Consider the following 15,340-nt stretch of genomic DNA (forward strand, 5'->3'; position numbering starts at 1 on the left):
GAGCCCTCAGAAATAATAGCACACATCCACCCCTATCTGATCTTTGACAAACCTGACAAAAACAAGAAATGGTGAAAGGATTCCCTATTTAATAAATGGTATTGGGAAAACTGGCTAGCCATATGTAGAAAGCTGAAACTGGATCCCTTCCTTACACCTTATACAAAAATTAATTCAAGATGGATTAAAGACTTAAATGTTAGACCTAAAACCATAAAAACCCTAGAAGAAAACCTAGGCAATACTATACATAGGCATGGGCAAGGACTTCATGACTAAATCACCAAGAGCAATGGCAACGAAAGTCAAAATTGACAAATGGGATCTAATTAAACTAAAGAGCTTCTGCACAACAAAAGAAGCTACCATCAGAGTGAACAGGCAGTCTACAGAATAGGAGAAAATTTTTATAATCTACCCATCTGACAAAGGGCTAATATCCAGAATCTACAAAGAACTTAAACAAATTTACAAGAAAAAATCAAACACCCCCATCAAAAAGTGGGCAAAGGCTATGAACAGACACTTCTCAAAAGAAGACATTTATACAGCCAACAAACACATGAAAAAATGCTCATCATCACTGGCCATCAGAGAAACGCAAATCAAAACCACAATGAGATACCATCTCACACCAGTTAGAACGGCGATCATTGAAAAGTCAGGAAACAACAGGTGCTGGAGAGGATGTGGAGAAATAGGAACACTTTTTTACTGCTGGTGGGACTGTAAACTAGTTCAACCATTGTGGAAGACTGCGATTCCTCAAGGATCTAGAACTAGAAATACCATTTGACCTAGTCATCCCATTACTAGGTATATACCCAAAGGATTATAAATCATGCGGCTATAAAGACACATGCACATGTATGTGTATTGTGGCACTATTCACAATAGCAAAGACTTGGAATCAACCCGAATGTCCGTCAATGATAGACTGGATTAAGAAAATGTGGCACATATATACCACGGAATACTATGCAGCCATAAAAAAGGATGAGTTCATGTCCTTTGTTGGGACATGGATGAAGTTGGACACCATCATTCTGAGCAAACTGTCACAAGGACAGAAAACCAAACACCACATGTTCTCACTCATAGGTGGGAACTGAACAATGAGAACACTTGGACACAGGGTGGGGAACATAACACACCAAGGCCTGTCATGGGGTGGGGGTAGAGGGGAGGAATACCATTAGGAGATATACCTAATGTAAATGACAAGTTGATGGGTGCAGCACACCAACATGGCACATATATACTTATGTAACAAACCTGCACATTGTGCACATGTGCACATGTACCCTAGAACTTTTTTATTTTATTAATAAAAAAGTAGATTTTAATTAAAAATTTTATTGTAAAATAAATACTAACAATAAAAAAATTATTGAAGTCTATATTGCCTATCAATAATAATAAGAGTTTTCTCCTATGATTTGTCAAACAAAAAGATGAGTGTAAACATCTGAAGAATCTTAAGGTCGAGATTTGAAATTCAGTGTCATTGAAATAATGACCCTCATAATCTTTTCTTGCGATAATTTTACAATGGCTGCTTGACAAAGAAAAACAAAGGAGAAAAAGACACAACAAACACCCTGAAAACAAACAATTCATGTTTTTACTCCTAACCCACTGAGAAATTTTGAGTTAAAAAATCTAGCTGTCACACATATCATCACTATAATTAGACTCTTCTGTGCACAACAGCAAATTGTCTTAGACAATTAAAAATACAATGTATTAGATTTATGGCCTGTGTTTACTTTTACTCTCTTCTGACTCGCATGAATTTTGTGATGAAGAAATAATGGAAAAATGATTCATTAAGATATATAGATTTTCTAATCCATATGTATTATTGCATCTTCATTTGTAATTTGAAGCAGATTTTTAAAAAATCACTTGTTTTACAGAATCATTTTAGTTCTCAGTTTAAAACATCTTCATTTTCTTCATTCATTTTCATAAGAAATAGTAGTAAGATCTTAATGTGATGTGCACTGTACCTTTAAATGGTTGTTTGCAACAGCATCATGTAAGGGCAGAGTTCCATCTATATTTGCACAATTAACCTTAGCACCAGCTTTTAATAACTCTACAATTATATCAATAGATCCTTCATTAGATGCCTCATGAAGTGGTGTCCAACCTAAAAAAAGAGAAAGAAAAATAAATCCTGCTTCATGCAAATCAATACTCATGTAATATCTGTATTACTAAGGTTTTGTTGCATAAATGGAATATCCATATTGATTCATATACATATAATAAGTATTGAACAAGAAATAATACTAAAAAGTATGGGCTCAAAATTTATGCTTCATTTTTTAAAACAAATTGATGTCATCACAAACATTTGTTGATATAAGTGCCAAAGCAAAAGACTCACAGAATGCAAAACATAATGAGAGTAAATACTATTCATTTTGATTTGTTTCAATTCAGATATTAAAACGTCTGACTTTCCCATGTGTATCTTTGCATTGTCACATTTCTCTTTAAAATGACACCTGGTTTAATCAACCTTTGAGTTTTTCCCTGTGGAATTCTTCAGATAAGATTCTTTTGTGCTTAAGCAAAACGTTGGGTAAATTTTTCAGAGTTTTAGAATAAAAATAAAGAGAGAAAAAAGGAACAGTACAAAAGGAGGAGAAAAGAGAATGGATAGGAGAATGAGAAAACTCTGCATTCTGACCAAAGTTACAGGATAAACTTGAGGCTTCCAAGGAAAAGGCCTAACTTCCTTTATTCCCCATTCTGTTTACCCTCTCTGATGCTCCCAAATGGATGTTAAAAACTGTTTCAAAGGAAAAGGGTCTATTAACAATGATAAATCTTAGTATTCAACTAAACACTAATATAATATAAAAAATATTGTTCAAAGTTATCACTTACATATCAGCCAGGAACAAACTGGAGGGAGCAGGAGGTGTTGAAATGTGTATTTCAGTGAGTTCCAATTATTAAGGTAATTAAATTAAAAGGATCCAAACCTGCATTATCGTTTAGATTCACATCTGCTCCAGATTCTATCAGGGCTTTCACTAGGGAGAGATTTCCTTTTCTGGCAGCTAAATGAAGCCGGCTTTCCCCTCTGGCATTCCTCTTGTTGATCCCACCTGTTTTCATTCCTGTAAATTTGCCAAACAAGAGGTTTATTTTCTGCCAAGTGCTGATTGTTATAAAGGATCTTAGAAAATACATAACAACTTCCTCAAAATATCACACTACACAGAAACTTATACCAATTAATGTTATCATTGCTGTTACTGTTTTAATATATAATTTGTGAAGACATAATAGAACATCTAAGCACATTACTTTGTATTCATTCTAGCAGTTGGTTAATCACTCTATCACTTGATCAAAACAAATTAACTTGCTTCAGTTCTATCTACACTCATCTCATTCTCAGTAGTCCTTTAACAATGATTATTTTTAAGATAAACTGAGATATTATAAAAAATCCTCTTTCTACAGCCATTCTGTATCTCAATGGGTGTATTCCTGATCACATAGGTGCCAAGTACCAAACTATGGACTATAGTTTTCTATTTTTCTTTCACAAAATGTGCTGTACAAGATCATTAACCAAAGATTTTGTTTTTTAGATCTCTTCCTTGCAATACAAGTTATACAGACCTAAGCTGGAACTAAAAGTAATGAACTGATCATGTTTTCCCCCTATTTCCTGCCAAAACCATGCTAAAATGACAGTAAAATAAAATTTAAAGTACCATATCAAAAAAAAAAAAAAAAAAGAGGAAACAATAAAGGACAAAGACTTCAACCAATTTGGGGGGATTAGAAAGTCACTGATGGAGAAGAGTGAACTGACTTGGCAGAGTGGGGAATGCTCCAACACAAGGGAATTATAGAGAGAGAGCCTGAACTCAAGCCTGAACTCAGTCTGAACTCAAGCACTCCACACTTGGGCACATGAGGCACTACAGAAGGCAGGTGTATGGAACAGTGGGGGCAGGGGGTGGGCAGTTGGTTAATATCTTTTATATAAGATCTTTTACATAGAAAGGTTGGGACTCCAAGTTTCCTTCCCCAACCCTCAACTGACTAGCAACCACTCCTCTTATCCCAGATATCCAACCCAAAGCCAGGAACCTGAAGGTTTGTTTTCTATAGACACTGCATCAGGGCCAGGCACAGTGGCTCATGTCTGTAATCCGAGCATTCTACTAAAAATACAAAAATTAGCCTGGCATGGTGGTGGATGCCTGTAATCACAGCTACTGTGGAGACTGAGGGAGGAGAATCACTAGAACCTGGGATGTGGAAGTTGCCCTGAACCAAGATTGAGCCACTGCACTCCAGACTGGGAGACAGAGATAGAGTCCGTCTCAAAAAAAAAAAAAAGAGAAAGAAACAAAGAAACTGCATTAGAGAAGCTTCAGATTGAGATGCAAAGCAAAATAAATGGATACGGTGATGAAACAGAAAATATTTGTTAAATCAGTGGTATCAGCACCATGGAGGAAACTTGTTAGAAATGCAAATTCCCCAGTCTACTCCAAACTTACTTTGGAGGACAGACTAAAATGGCTCCTAATGATCCTCACCATCTGGTATTTATGACTTTGTGTACTCTTCTTCTCTTGAATAGCTTGCTTCTAACCAATAGAATATTTCAACACTGAGGGTATTTCATTTAACTGATTAGGTTAAAAGAGATTGTAACATTTTCTGTCCTGCTAGCAGACTTGCTGTATTGCCTTCAGCTTGTATGCTTTGATGATGCAAGTAGCCATGTTGGAGAAGCCCACCCAGCAAGAAACCGAGGATGGCCACCAGCCAATCACCAGTGAGAACTGAGGCCCTCAGCCAACCATCCTCAAGAAATTGAATTCTGCCAACAATCACATGAGCTTGAAAGTGTATCCTTCCCTAGCAGAGCCTTCAGACGAGACCCCAGTCCTGGCCAACACTTTGCTGCCTATGAACAATCCTGTTAGAGGTCCCAACTAAGCCATGCCCGATTCCTGACCTACAGAAAGTATGAGATAGTAAGTGTGTAATAGAGACAACTAACACACCTACTGAATCAGATTCTTTGAGGGTAGGGCCCAGCAATCTGTGTTTTAACAAGCTTTTCAGGTAATTCTGATGCAAACTAAGGTTTGAGAACCACTGCATTAAACTTTGGGATAATCTTCTTGCTCTACTTCCTAAATGTATATGGTTTCAGGGCAAGAGATAAAAAGATTAGAGAACTGTTCTCTAAAAAATGGATTCTTGGGTTATATGAATCACAGGGAAGAATGACAGTCTCATTTATCTTTTCCACTGGCACCCAGACAAAAACATATTGCTCTTTAGAGATTAGCAATCCAAAATTCTTTATTGGAAGAATTAAAAACATATATATATATATATATGAGAGAATATATTTGAAAATTATATCTAAGACTGTGGGACTGCAGACTGCAAGTATGAATAGAAAAATCTCTCCCAGCTGGGCACAGTGCCTCACACTTGTAATCCTTGCACTTTGGGAGGCTGAGGCAGGAGGAGTTTGAGACTAGTCTGGGCAACATAGGGAGATCCCATTTCTTAAAAAAATTTTAAAAATTAGCTGGGTTTGGTGGCATGTAGTCCCAGCTACTGAGGGATGCTGGGGTGGGAGAAGCATGTGAGCCTGGGAGGTCAAGTTTGCAGTGAACTGTGATTGTGCCACTGCTGTCTAGCCTGCGTGACAGACAAGACCCTGTCTCAAACAACAACAACAACAACAACAACAATTCCCAAATAATTCTTACTGTGGATGGTATAAATTCTTGTTTCTGGTGTGTTTGCAGCAAAGAAGGTAGCCATGTAATACACATTTTGGAGGAAAAATTCAAAAACTTCTCAATGTTACTAACATCATAAGTTTGTACAGCATTGACTAAAAATTTAAAATAACAAAATCTGACAGAAATTCAAAAGGAATGCTAAACCTCTTCAAAAACTCCACTGTAGTTTGGAATCTGATATTACTATTAATAAGCATAATGCTATTAAATACTTAGATTTCTCTCCATTTTTATGTGACCAGTGTTTTCTTCTCGGAAGCTTTCAGGATCTTCTCTTTATTCCTGTTCTGAAATTTCAGTGAGGTGCCTTGTTCACTGTACAGACACTAAGTGGTACTTTCAATATGGAAATGCCTATCTCATTTCTTGTATTCTTTCTTTAATGATTTCTTCTACTGTTCACCCACTGTTCTCCCTGGATTTCCTAGAGTGATCTTTAATTTTCTTATCTTTTCTCTCCTATTTTCAGCTTTTTATTTTTTTGTCCTTAGTAGACTTGTAAAGCTTTGCCTTGTAATCCTGCTACAGATATCTATATATTATCTATTTATTTATATTTCTGTTTTAAACAACTAAAAGCTCTATATTGTTCTCTTATTGTTCCCTCTTGTCTATAGCTTTTTGGAAAAAAAAATGTAGATGTTTCTTGATTCTTGTATAGTTTCTGTTTCTTTTGGGTTCCTTTGGTCTGCTTAGTTTACTTTGATATCTTTCACATTGGTGTTTTCTGCAAATACTTGTCGATCTTTGACTATCTGTTCATTCATATTTTAGTGAGGAAAACTAAAATCCTAACTGGAACTCTGTGGAGTGTGAGGGGAATGTGGCAGAACTCGGACATAGTTGAATTCACTGTTGGGTGATCAGCAGGAGGTAAGCCTGCCATTGTTTTAGGGAATCCCAGATGCCACTATCTAAAATTCTTATCTCTGGAACAGTTCAATTCTCTGCTCAAGTGGCTTACAGTCTGGTGGAATAATAGACATCTTAAAAATTATATTTAAATATGATTAAGTGCTGCTAGAGAGGTGTGAAGTTTCCTGTGGTAGCTGTAACAAATTACCACAAACTGGGTGACTTAAAACAACAGAATGTGTTCTCTCATAATTTGGAAACCAGAAATCCAAAATCAAAGTGTCAATGGGGCTGTACTCCCTGTGGAAGCTCTAGGAAAGAATCTTGCTGTGCCTCTTCTAACTTCTGATGGCTGTCAGCATTCCTTGGCTTCCTTGGCTGTGGCTACATTGCTCCTTTGCCTTCATCTCATCATCCCTTCTGTATGTTTCAAATCTCCCTTTCTTTCTCTCATAAGGACACAGTAATTAGATTTAGGGCCCGCCTGGATAATCCAGGATGATCTCCTTATCTTAGGGTTCTTAACTTGAAGAAGGTAACAGTCATGCTTTTACTATATAAGGTAATAGTCGAAAACTACAGGGATTAGGATAGGGCATGTTTTGGGGGGCTAGCATTCAACCCACTATAGGAAGTATGTATAAGAAGGATTTCAGTTTACATGAGAGGGGGAAAATGAAAGAACATTCATAGAGAATGCCTAATTCAGTGTCCTTCCTACCTCTTGACAGTATGTAAATCAACAGTGAATAATGTTTAACCTGAAGTGGTCCAGCCTATTGTTTATGACAGAACTATCTCCAAGAACTATCAAAGGATGCTTAGCTTGTCCATACTGTGAAACATACACAGTTCATTCATCTGTCATAAAACAAAATAATGGCTATGTTTCTTTAATTTCCCTTATGTTAAAAAGGCTGAATGGAAGTATCTAAAGAATCTGACACATTTCACGCCTGCTGTCCCCACTGAATATTCTTGCTGTCTGCAGTTTACCTTATCTCCTCTAATATGACAAATTAGAAGTCATAGACAGAAGTATGACATGAATATATTTAAAGATTATCGGATTCTCAAGTGGTGCCTTAACAACAAATATCGCTGAAATAGTCATATGTCAGTGAATAACTACAAAAAGAAACAATATATCTGAATGTTTAGAAATTCCTTGAAGTAGACTGAATTGCTGTGCTTGATTTTGTAAACTTTAACCTCTACAATTATAGGAATACAAAGGTTGCAGGTCGTTTTTAAGAAACTTTGTTTTTTTCCGAAATTCTGAACTGTTTTGTGTTCTTGGCTATTAGCAGGCATGTGCATTTCTGACTTCGTTTTTTCTTTTATCTCCTCAAAATTTCTTATAGTTATTCCGTCTCCACTGATGTTATCAGTTAATTCCTCATCTGAAACAAACATTTTGCAATATCAGTGTTGTTGTTCTCCTACCTGGTTATACAACCAGAAAACAGAATTTCTAACTTTTTTTTTTTTTTTTTTTTGAGACGGAGTCTCGCTTTGTCGCCCAGGCTGGAGTGCAGTGGCCGGATCTCAGCTCACTGCAAGCTCTGCCTCCCGGGTTTAGGCCATTCTCCTGCCTCAGCCTCCCGAGTAGCTGGGACCAGGCGCCCGCCACCTCGCCCGGCTAGTTTTTTGTATTTTTTAGTAGAGACGGGGTTTCACCGGGTTAGCCAGGATGGTCTCGATCTCCTGACCTCATGATCCGCCCGTCTCGGCCTCCCAAAGTGCTGGGATTACAGGCTTGAGCCACCGCACCCAGCCGGAATTTCTAACTTTTTAAAGTTTCTGTTCCATGCTGGACTGTTTAAGGAAATGGAAGCTTTTAAAAATGTTTTTATGTAACAGACAAAAAGTTTGCTGGTTGCAGCTCTGATGGGAATACAGTAGATAGTTGAAATGAATAGAACTAACAATTTCCTGCTATCAAAATATTGTTATGTTTCCTGATGCTAAATAAGTACTATATTAAAAAGCAACAGAAAGAGTGATAGAAATACTGTTTATTCAATCAATGGGAAAAGGATTCCCTATTTAATAAATGGTGATGGGAAAACAGGCTAGCCATATGCAGAAAACTGAAACTTGATCCCTTCCTTACACCTTAGACAAAAATTAACTCAAGATGGATTAAAGACTTATAAACGTAATACCCAAAACCATAAAATCCCTAGAAGAAAACCTAGGCAATACCATTCAGGACACAGACATGGGCAAACACTTCATGACTAAAACACCAAAAGCAATGGCAACAAAATCCAAAATAGACAAATGGGATCTAATTAAACTAAAGAGCTTCTGCACAGCAAAAGAAAGTATCATCAGAGTGAACAGGCAATCTACTGAATAGAAGAAAATTTTTGCGATCTATCCATCTGACAAAGGGTTAATATCCAGAATTTACAAGGAACTTAAACAAATTCACAAGAAAAAAACCCCATCAAAAAGTGGGCAAAGGATATGAACAGATACTTCTCAAAAGAAGACATTTATGCAGCCAAAAAACATATGATAAAAAGCTCATCATCACCGGTCATTAGGGAAACGCAAATCAAAGCCACAATGCGATACTATCTCATGCCAGTTAGAATGCCGATTATTAAAAAGTCAGGAAATGACAGATGCTGGAGAGGATGTGGAGAAATAGGAATGCTTTTACACTGTTGGTGGGAGTGTAAATTAGTTCAACCATTGTGGAAGACAATACAGTGATTCCTCAAGGATCTAGAACCAGAAATACCATTTGACCCAGCAATCCCATTACTGGGTATATACCCAAAGGATTATAAATCATTCTACTATAAAGACACATGTACATGTGTGTTTATTGTGGCACTGTTCACAATAGCAAAGACCTGAAACCAACCCAAATGCTCATCAATGATAGACTGGTTAAAAAAATGTGGCACATATACACCATGGAATACCATGCAGCCATAAAAAAGGATGAGTTATGTCCTTTTCAGGGACATGGATGAAGCTGGAAACCATCATTCTCAGCAAACTAACACAGGAACAGAAAACCAAACACCACATGTTCTCACTTATAAGTGGGAATTGAACAATGAGAACACATGGGGAGGGGGACATCACACACTGGGGCCTGTTGCGGAGTGGGGGGCTTCTGGAGGGATAGCATTAGGAGAAATACCTAATGTTAGACGATGGGTTGATGGGTATAGCAAACCACCATGGCACATATATACCTATGTAACAAATCTGCAGGTTCTACACATGTATCCCAGAACTTAAAGTATAATAATAATTATATTTAAAAAATACTGTTCATTACCATCAGTCAATATCAGCTTAGCAACCATCTTTGATAACATTGTTTTGACTTTCAAAGTAATCACTATTACTTAACTACTAGGCTTAGTGGCATCTCAAAATATGGCCCACATATCCTCATTCTTCTCAGTTTGGCCATCGGTTGAATACAATTCAGTTGGAAATTTCTATAAAAATAAGTAAATCTATAGGAAATGTGTACAGATTAAGCAATATTACTAATACCTGGTTTGTGAGAAATTTCCTTCTTTTCTCTTTGACTAAGTTGTGAGATGTTGGCCAATTCTTTATTCATATTGTCAGTGGAATGAGAATCTATATCACGTATAGTCTCACTTTCCAGATGGTTTTGTCTCCTTTTTTCAACTTTAGTTGTTTCTATTACTTGAGAATGAACAACTATGGATAAAGGCTCATTTGAATAAATTATTTTTTTGTCTCTGTCAGTGTAATTCCTTTCAGCGTCACAATTCTTTGCCACCTCTTCCACAATATGTGTATCTGCTTGTTTCATTAAAAAAGTTGGTTCTCTGGGAATATAATCCTGTGGCTTTTTGAATAGCTCCACATGGTTAGTCAACTTTGAAACCTCATGTGTCGAAAGTGTTCTCATACAAGCCAGGGAATTTTGCTCAGGATTGCCATGTGAGTGATCAAAAGAAGGTCCAAATATGCATTGTTCATAATTTGCAACATGTTCAGAAATAACTGCATTATCTGAATGAGAAAAATTAACAGCTTCCTGTTCTGGAAGTGTGGTTAGGCTGCCTGCCTGTAACTCATTTTCCTGTGAAAAATGATCTTCAGAAACTAAAAACTGTTGAAAATCCTTTTCTCTTCTATTTGTTAAATTCTCCTTAAAATTACAGTGTTTTTTGCAGCCTGTAGAACACATCACCTTTTTAGATGTTATAGCCTTCTCAGAGGTACAGCAATCATCATCATCATTATCAGAATTTCCCTTTACAAAGGATAGGAAAGAATTTTCCCATTTGTTAAATCTCTCATCTTTTTGGACCAAGTTACTGTTTTCATAAGATTTGTAAAGTACATGGTGTTGTTCCTGGAGAGTGTGAGGCTGCTTATCTGTAGTAACTAGTGGTAACGTGATTTCTTTATGTAATGAAAGTCCTGGGAAAGAAACAACTTCAGTTTGGTCAATGGATTCTAATTCCAAGCATTGAACTTCTTGACTATCTGATAAATCCAGGTTCTGGATGTGTGTCTCTTTGGAAACCGAACAAGCCTCAGTACTATTATCTAATCCATTTTTCAGGCTTGACAGAGTTAAGCTGGAAGGTTCACACGATTCTTCTGGAAGGTCATTAAGGGTTTCTAGAATACACTGCTGATAGGTAACCAATCTGTTTATTCTCCTGGAAGGAGAGACAGCTAGTGTCTTTCTTGGATTACAGTCTACATCATCTACTTGAGTCCTTTTACGTTGTGTTTTTCTTCTTCCTATACCTTTTGGCACATTTGTGTTGGGATCTTTGACATTATGGAGATTGCCCTTTCTGAGTCCTGTAGAGTATATCTGGTTAAGTGTTGATTGTTTATGCTTGGATTTACCAAATTTTGTGTTTTGGGGATCTTTTTGGTAATGTTCATATACATCTTCTTTATTTATAAATAAACTCTCTTTGCTTCCTTTATTAACTTTTACATGTTCCAGCTTCTGTCTGTTGGAATTTTCATTATAAACATGCCAAATGTGACTTTTAGAACTGAATTTTGGTTTCTATAGAAAAAAATACATAGTTAGCTTTAAATTTCAGCTGTAGTACTATATCAACTCAATCTAGATTATTGATAAATCAACTATTATTTGATTCAAACTATTATTTCCAATTCAATCTAACCACAGATCCTGCTGGGATATAGCCAACCTGATATTTGGGAAACACAGACTAATAGAAGAAAGGCAAATGTAATAGAGTTAGACTCTGCATGTATACTAATCTTTATTTTCTACTGTAGATTTTAATTCCTTCTTGCCAGTATTTTAGCACTACTAATCTTATTAAACATAATAAAAAAGTTTAATCTACTTAATTTGTATAGGCTTTTAAAGTAATCAGATCAAAGTTTCCTTTACAAGGAAACTCTGTGCTGGTGTACATCTTCTGTGTCTAGTGGGTTGGCGCTATTCCTTTGAGCTGAAAACAAAAAGAGAAAATCAAAGAAAGCAGATTCCAGTAGTCAGACTCTAAACTTTACAACGAAGCTTCACACAGATGCTTTAGAAACACTTTCCTCTCCCAATTGTTATATAGGCAGAGCTAGAATTAGGGGTTTCTTCTTCTGGTATCTGGGAGAACTATGGGATAGAAGCAGAAAAACTGACTTAAAAACAGGAAGACAGATATGCTCTTCAACTGGTCTGTATGAAAAAATTATTATGGGCTGCTAAGATTAAAACAGGAACACAGCTTCCTCTCATTCACCATAATTCAAGTACCAGATGAAGAGTAACTGCCCACCATGTAAAGTTTGAAGGGATGGGCTAATACCTTTGACTCCTTCCTGTACTATGCTTAGGCCACAGGAAATTAGACATGGTTGATAAACCTTAGGCTCCATAAAGAGGAGGAGGAAGGAAATGATTACCAATATATTAGTGTGCCCAGATATGCTACAAACTAACAGCCCAGAACCCTCTGATTCTCATGCAATTATTCTAGTGTCTTAAAAGCAAATGTGAAGTCACTATTACCAAAGCTTCAGCAGTCTTTCTCTTCCCTTTGATAATCTATAAAACAACCAGAAGTTATATCCCTATAAAAATGTTTATTACTAAACATAGATATACCTTGTGTTGGTATACATCCTCTATGTCTAGTGGGTCAATGCTACTCCTTTGAGCTGTGAACAAAAAGAGAAAATCAATGAAAACAGCTTAGAGTGGTTAGACTTTAGACTTCTAAAACCCACCAGTCCTTTGCCATGAGAAAACCAAGTGGAATAAGTGAAATTATGCAAACATTTTATATTAAAATTGGCACATACAACATTCCTATAACTCTCATATTAGAAATCAAATACTATCTTAAGAGAGCTAAAACATTTATATAGGGAAAGCAAAACAGATCTAACAAAATAACTAATACTAAAGATTGGCACTAAACTCAGTATTTATTTTCCCCACAGATATATCCAGATATGACCTCTTCATTCAATAGATTATGTAACTGTGTGCAAGCTACTTTTATAAAGTGAAAAATTATTTTATAATTAATTAGATTATCATCTCCTAATATGTCTGCTTAATAAGGTCCTAACTGAATGCTGCATTCTCTTCAAAGTAAAACATACACAGATGGAAAAGGCCAATCATCTTATGAATGTACAGGGCGAAAAAGATTATTTTTAAAAAGGCTAAGTTGATAATAAAAGGAATTATTTTAGTGTCTCTTTCATAGCCTTCTTTACATACTGAAAGTAGCATTAAAGTTACCTATATATGCATTTGGCTACAAAAGATAAAAACCTAGAAACAATGACTTACACACAGGAAATATTCAAAGAATATTTGACAGAGGAAGGAATAAATTAATGAACATCTTAGATGTGATACATAACACAAATTTCCCTAAATATAAGCTAGAAATGTAAAATATTTTAATGAGGATGTAATTCGAAAACAGAGCAATTTATTTCTTGGGGACAATTTTCATGATAGCAATCAAATTATGAGCTGCATAATGAAGTCTGACATTGATTCATTCATGTTGTACAGGTGAAAAAAGTCAAACATAATGTCCTTTTACCAAGCAAAAAGGTGCTATTCCTTTGGAGCACCGTCACTGGGGACTCACTCCAGAGTTTCAGTCTCGATACTCATCTGCTTACCAGCTGGCTGACCTTGAGCAAATTTCTTAATGTCTCTGCCTCCATAAAATGCCCATAAATGAAAGCCAATAATAGTTTCAACCTTATAGAATGGTGAAGATTAAATTATATAATCCATGTAAAGTGTTTACATGAATACTAGGTATAGAGAAAGTGCTCCATTATTATTGTTATCATTTTCTAAGAGCAAAAGGACACTATACCTTCTCCAAACTTTTGATCTTAAATAAAAGAGTAGAAAAATCATATTTTCCAGAAACCACCCTGCAAGGGACATGGTTCCTAAGAGAATCTGGAAGGAAGAACAGGGCTTTATTTTCTCTCAGTTTTAAGACTTTACATTCCCTAATACAACCAACTTAATACCCAGGTATAAATTCTGAGGTGGTGAAATTTGGTGATATTTTCCCTCTGCCACTCTGAGTTCCCATAAGGTACTGGGTACTGTGTTGAGATATTTACATATATTAACTTCAGTAGTCACATTAACAATCCCATAGGTAAACAGAGGCATAGATATTATAAACCCAAGTTTACAGATAAGAAAATTAGAAATGTTAATTCACCCTATAAGCTTTATAGCCTTTGAGGCTATAAAGTTAGGACTGAACCTTGTCCTACATCAAAGTAGATATATTTTACTTTAAGCTAGAAAAGCAGCAAATATATTTTATATGAAGAAAGTTCTTTATTCATCATTCCCATACTTGAAAGCTCTCCATCTGGAATTTAAAAATGAATATTTTCTTTATTTAAGTGAAATAATATCCTCTATTTACATACAAATATTCTTCATGAACCTAATTTTGCATTCATATTGAAAAGTAGGCTGATAATTAATCCTGGAATTTGAAAGTTCAAACTTAAGAAATATTCAAACCATCTGGTGAAGCATGATAATGCAACACATCAACCCATCTTAGTAAATTCTCTCACAAAGGAAGAGTGGGAGCTTAGTACCATGGAGAAATGTTTGGAATTCCTTTACATGAAATAAAGTTCACTGGGTAGGAATAGATTAAAAGTGGGCACTGGCCAACAGGGGATTCTGGATTTGGAGAAAGGACTAGAATGCTGTAGCAAGCATTCCCAGAAGAGCAAAACAATGTATGTTGTAATTATTTAAAATAGAGAAATCAAGCAGTTAAGCAGATTATCAAAGCAATAATTTAAAAATACACTTTTGCCTCCAACTTAATAATTTATTTGCAATTTTCCATATAGCTTAAAATGTTAATATGATTGTTTTAATAATTTATCTCAATGTGCTTTTACAGACCTGGCTTCAACAAGTTACTGTCTCTCTCATTTCTCATGCAATTTGGCTACTCGGAAGGAAGTCTTTTGCTCTAATGAACCACTAATTAATTACTCCTGATAGCCTTCAATTATCAATGAAGTTTTCTCTTTACTATAAAAGTAGAATATTTTGATCCAGGACTTAGTTCTTAGTCAATAGCATTCAGACAACTGCATTTCTTGATCAAGTATATTATTTATAAAATAAGTGGCCA

At 35.8% G+C, this 15,340-nt stretch overlaps 1 protein-coding gene across 2 annotated transcripts in view; it reads right to left on the bottom strand.

Moving 5' to 3' along the window:
• ANKRD31 (ankyrin repeat domain 31) overlaps window positions 1-15,340 on the bottom strand; it is a 160,933-nt gene that overhangs the window by 63,300 nt on the left and 82,293 nt on the right. For both annotated transcript variants that reach the window (XM_045393864.3, XM_005557174.5), the window contains exons 13-16: window positions 12,787-12,839; window positions 10,200-11,715; window positions 3,000-3,137; window positions 2,013-2,155 (exon numbers count right to left, since the gene is read on the bottom strand). In XM_045393864.3, the coding sequence (XP_045249799.2) occupies window positions 2,013-2,155; window positions 3,000-3,137; window positions 10,200-11,715; window positions 12,787-12,839 (1,850 nt within the window). The remainder of the gene's footprint in view (window positions 1-2,012; window positions 2,156-2,999; window positions 3,138-10,199; window positions 11,716-12,786; window positions 12,840-15,340) is intronic.

This window comes from Macaca fascicularis, chromosome 6 (assembly GCF_037993035.2).
Source record: "Macaca fascicularis isolate 582-1 chromosome 6, T2T-MFA8v1.1".
Lineage (NCBI taxonomy): Eukaryota > Metazoa > Chordata > Mammalia > Primates > Cercopithecidae > Macaca > Macaca fascicularis.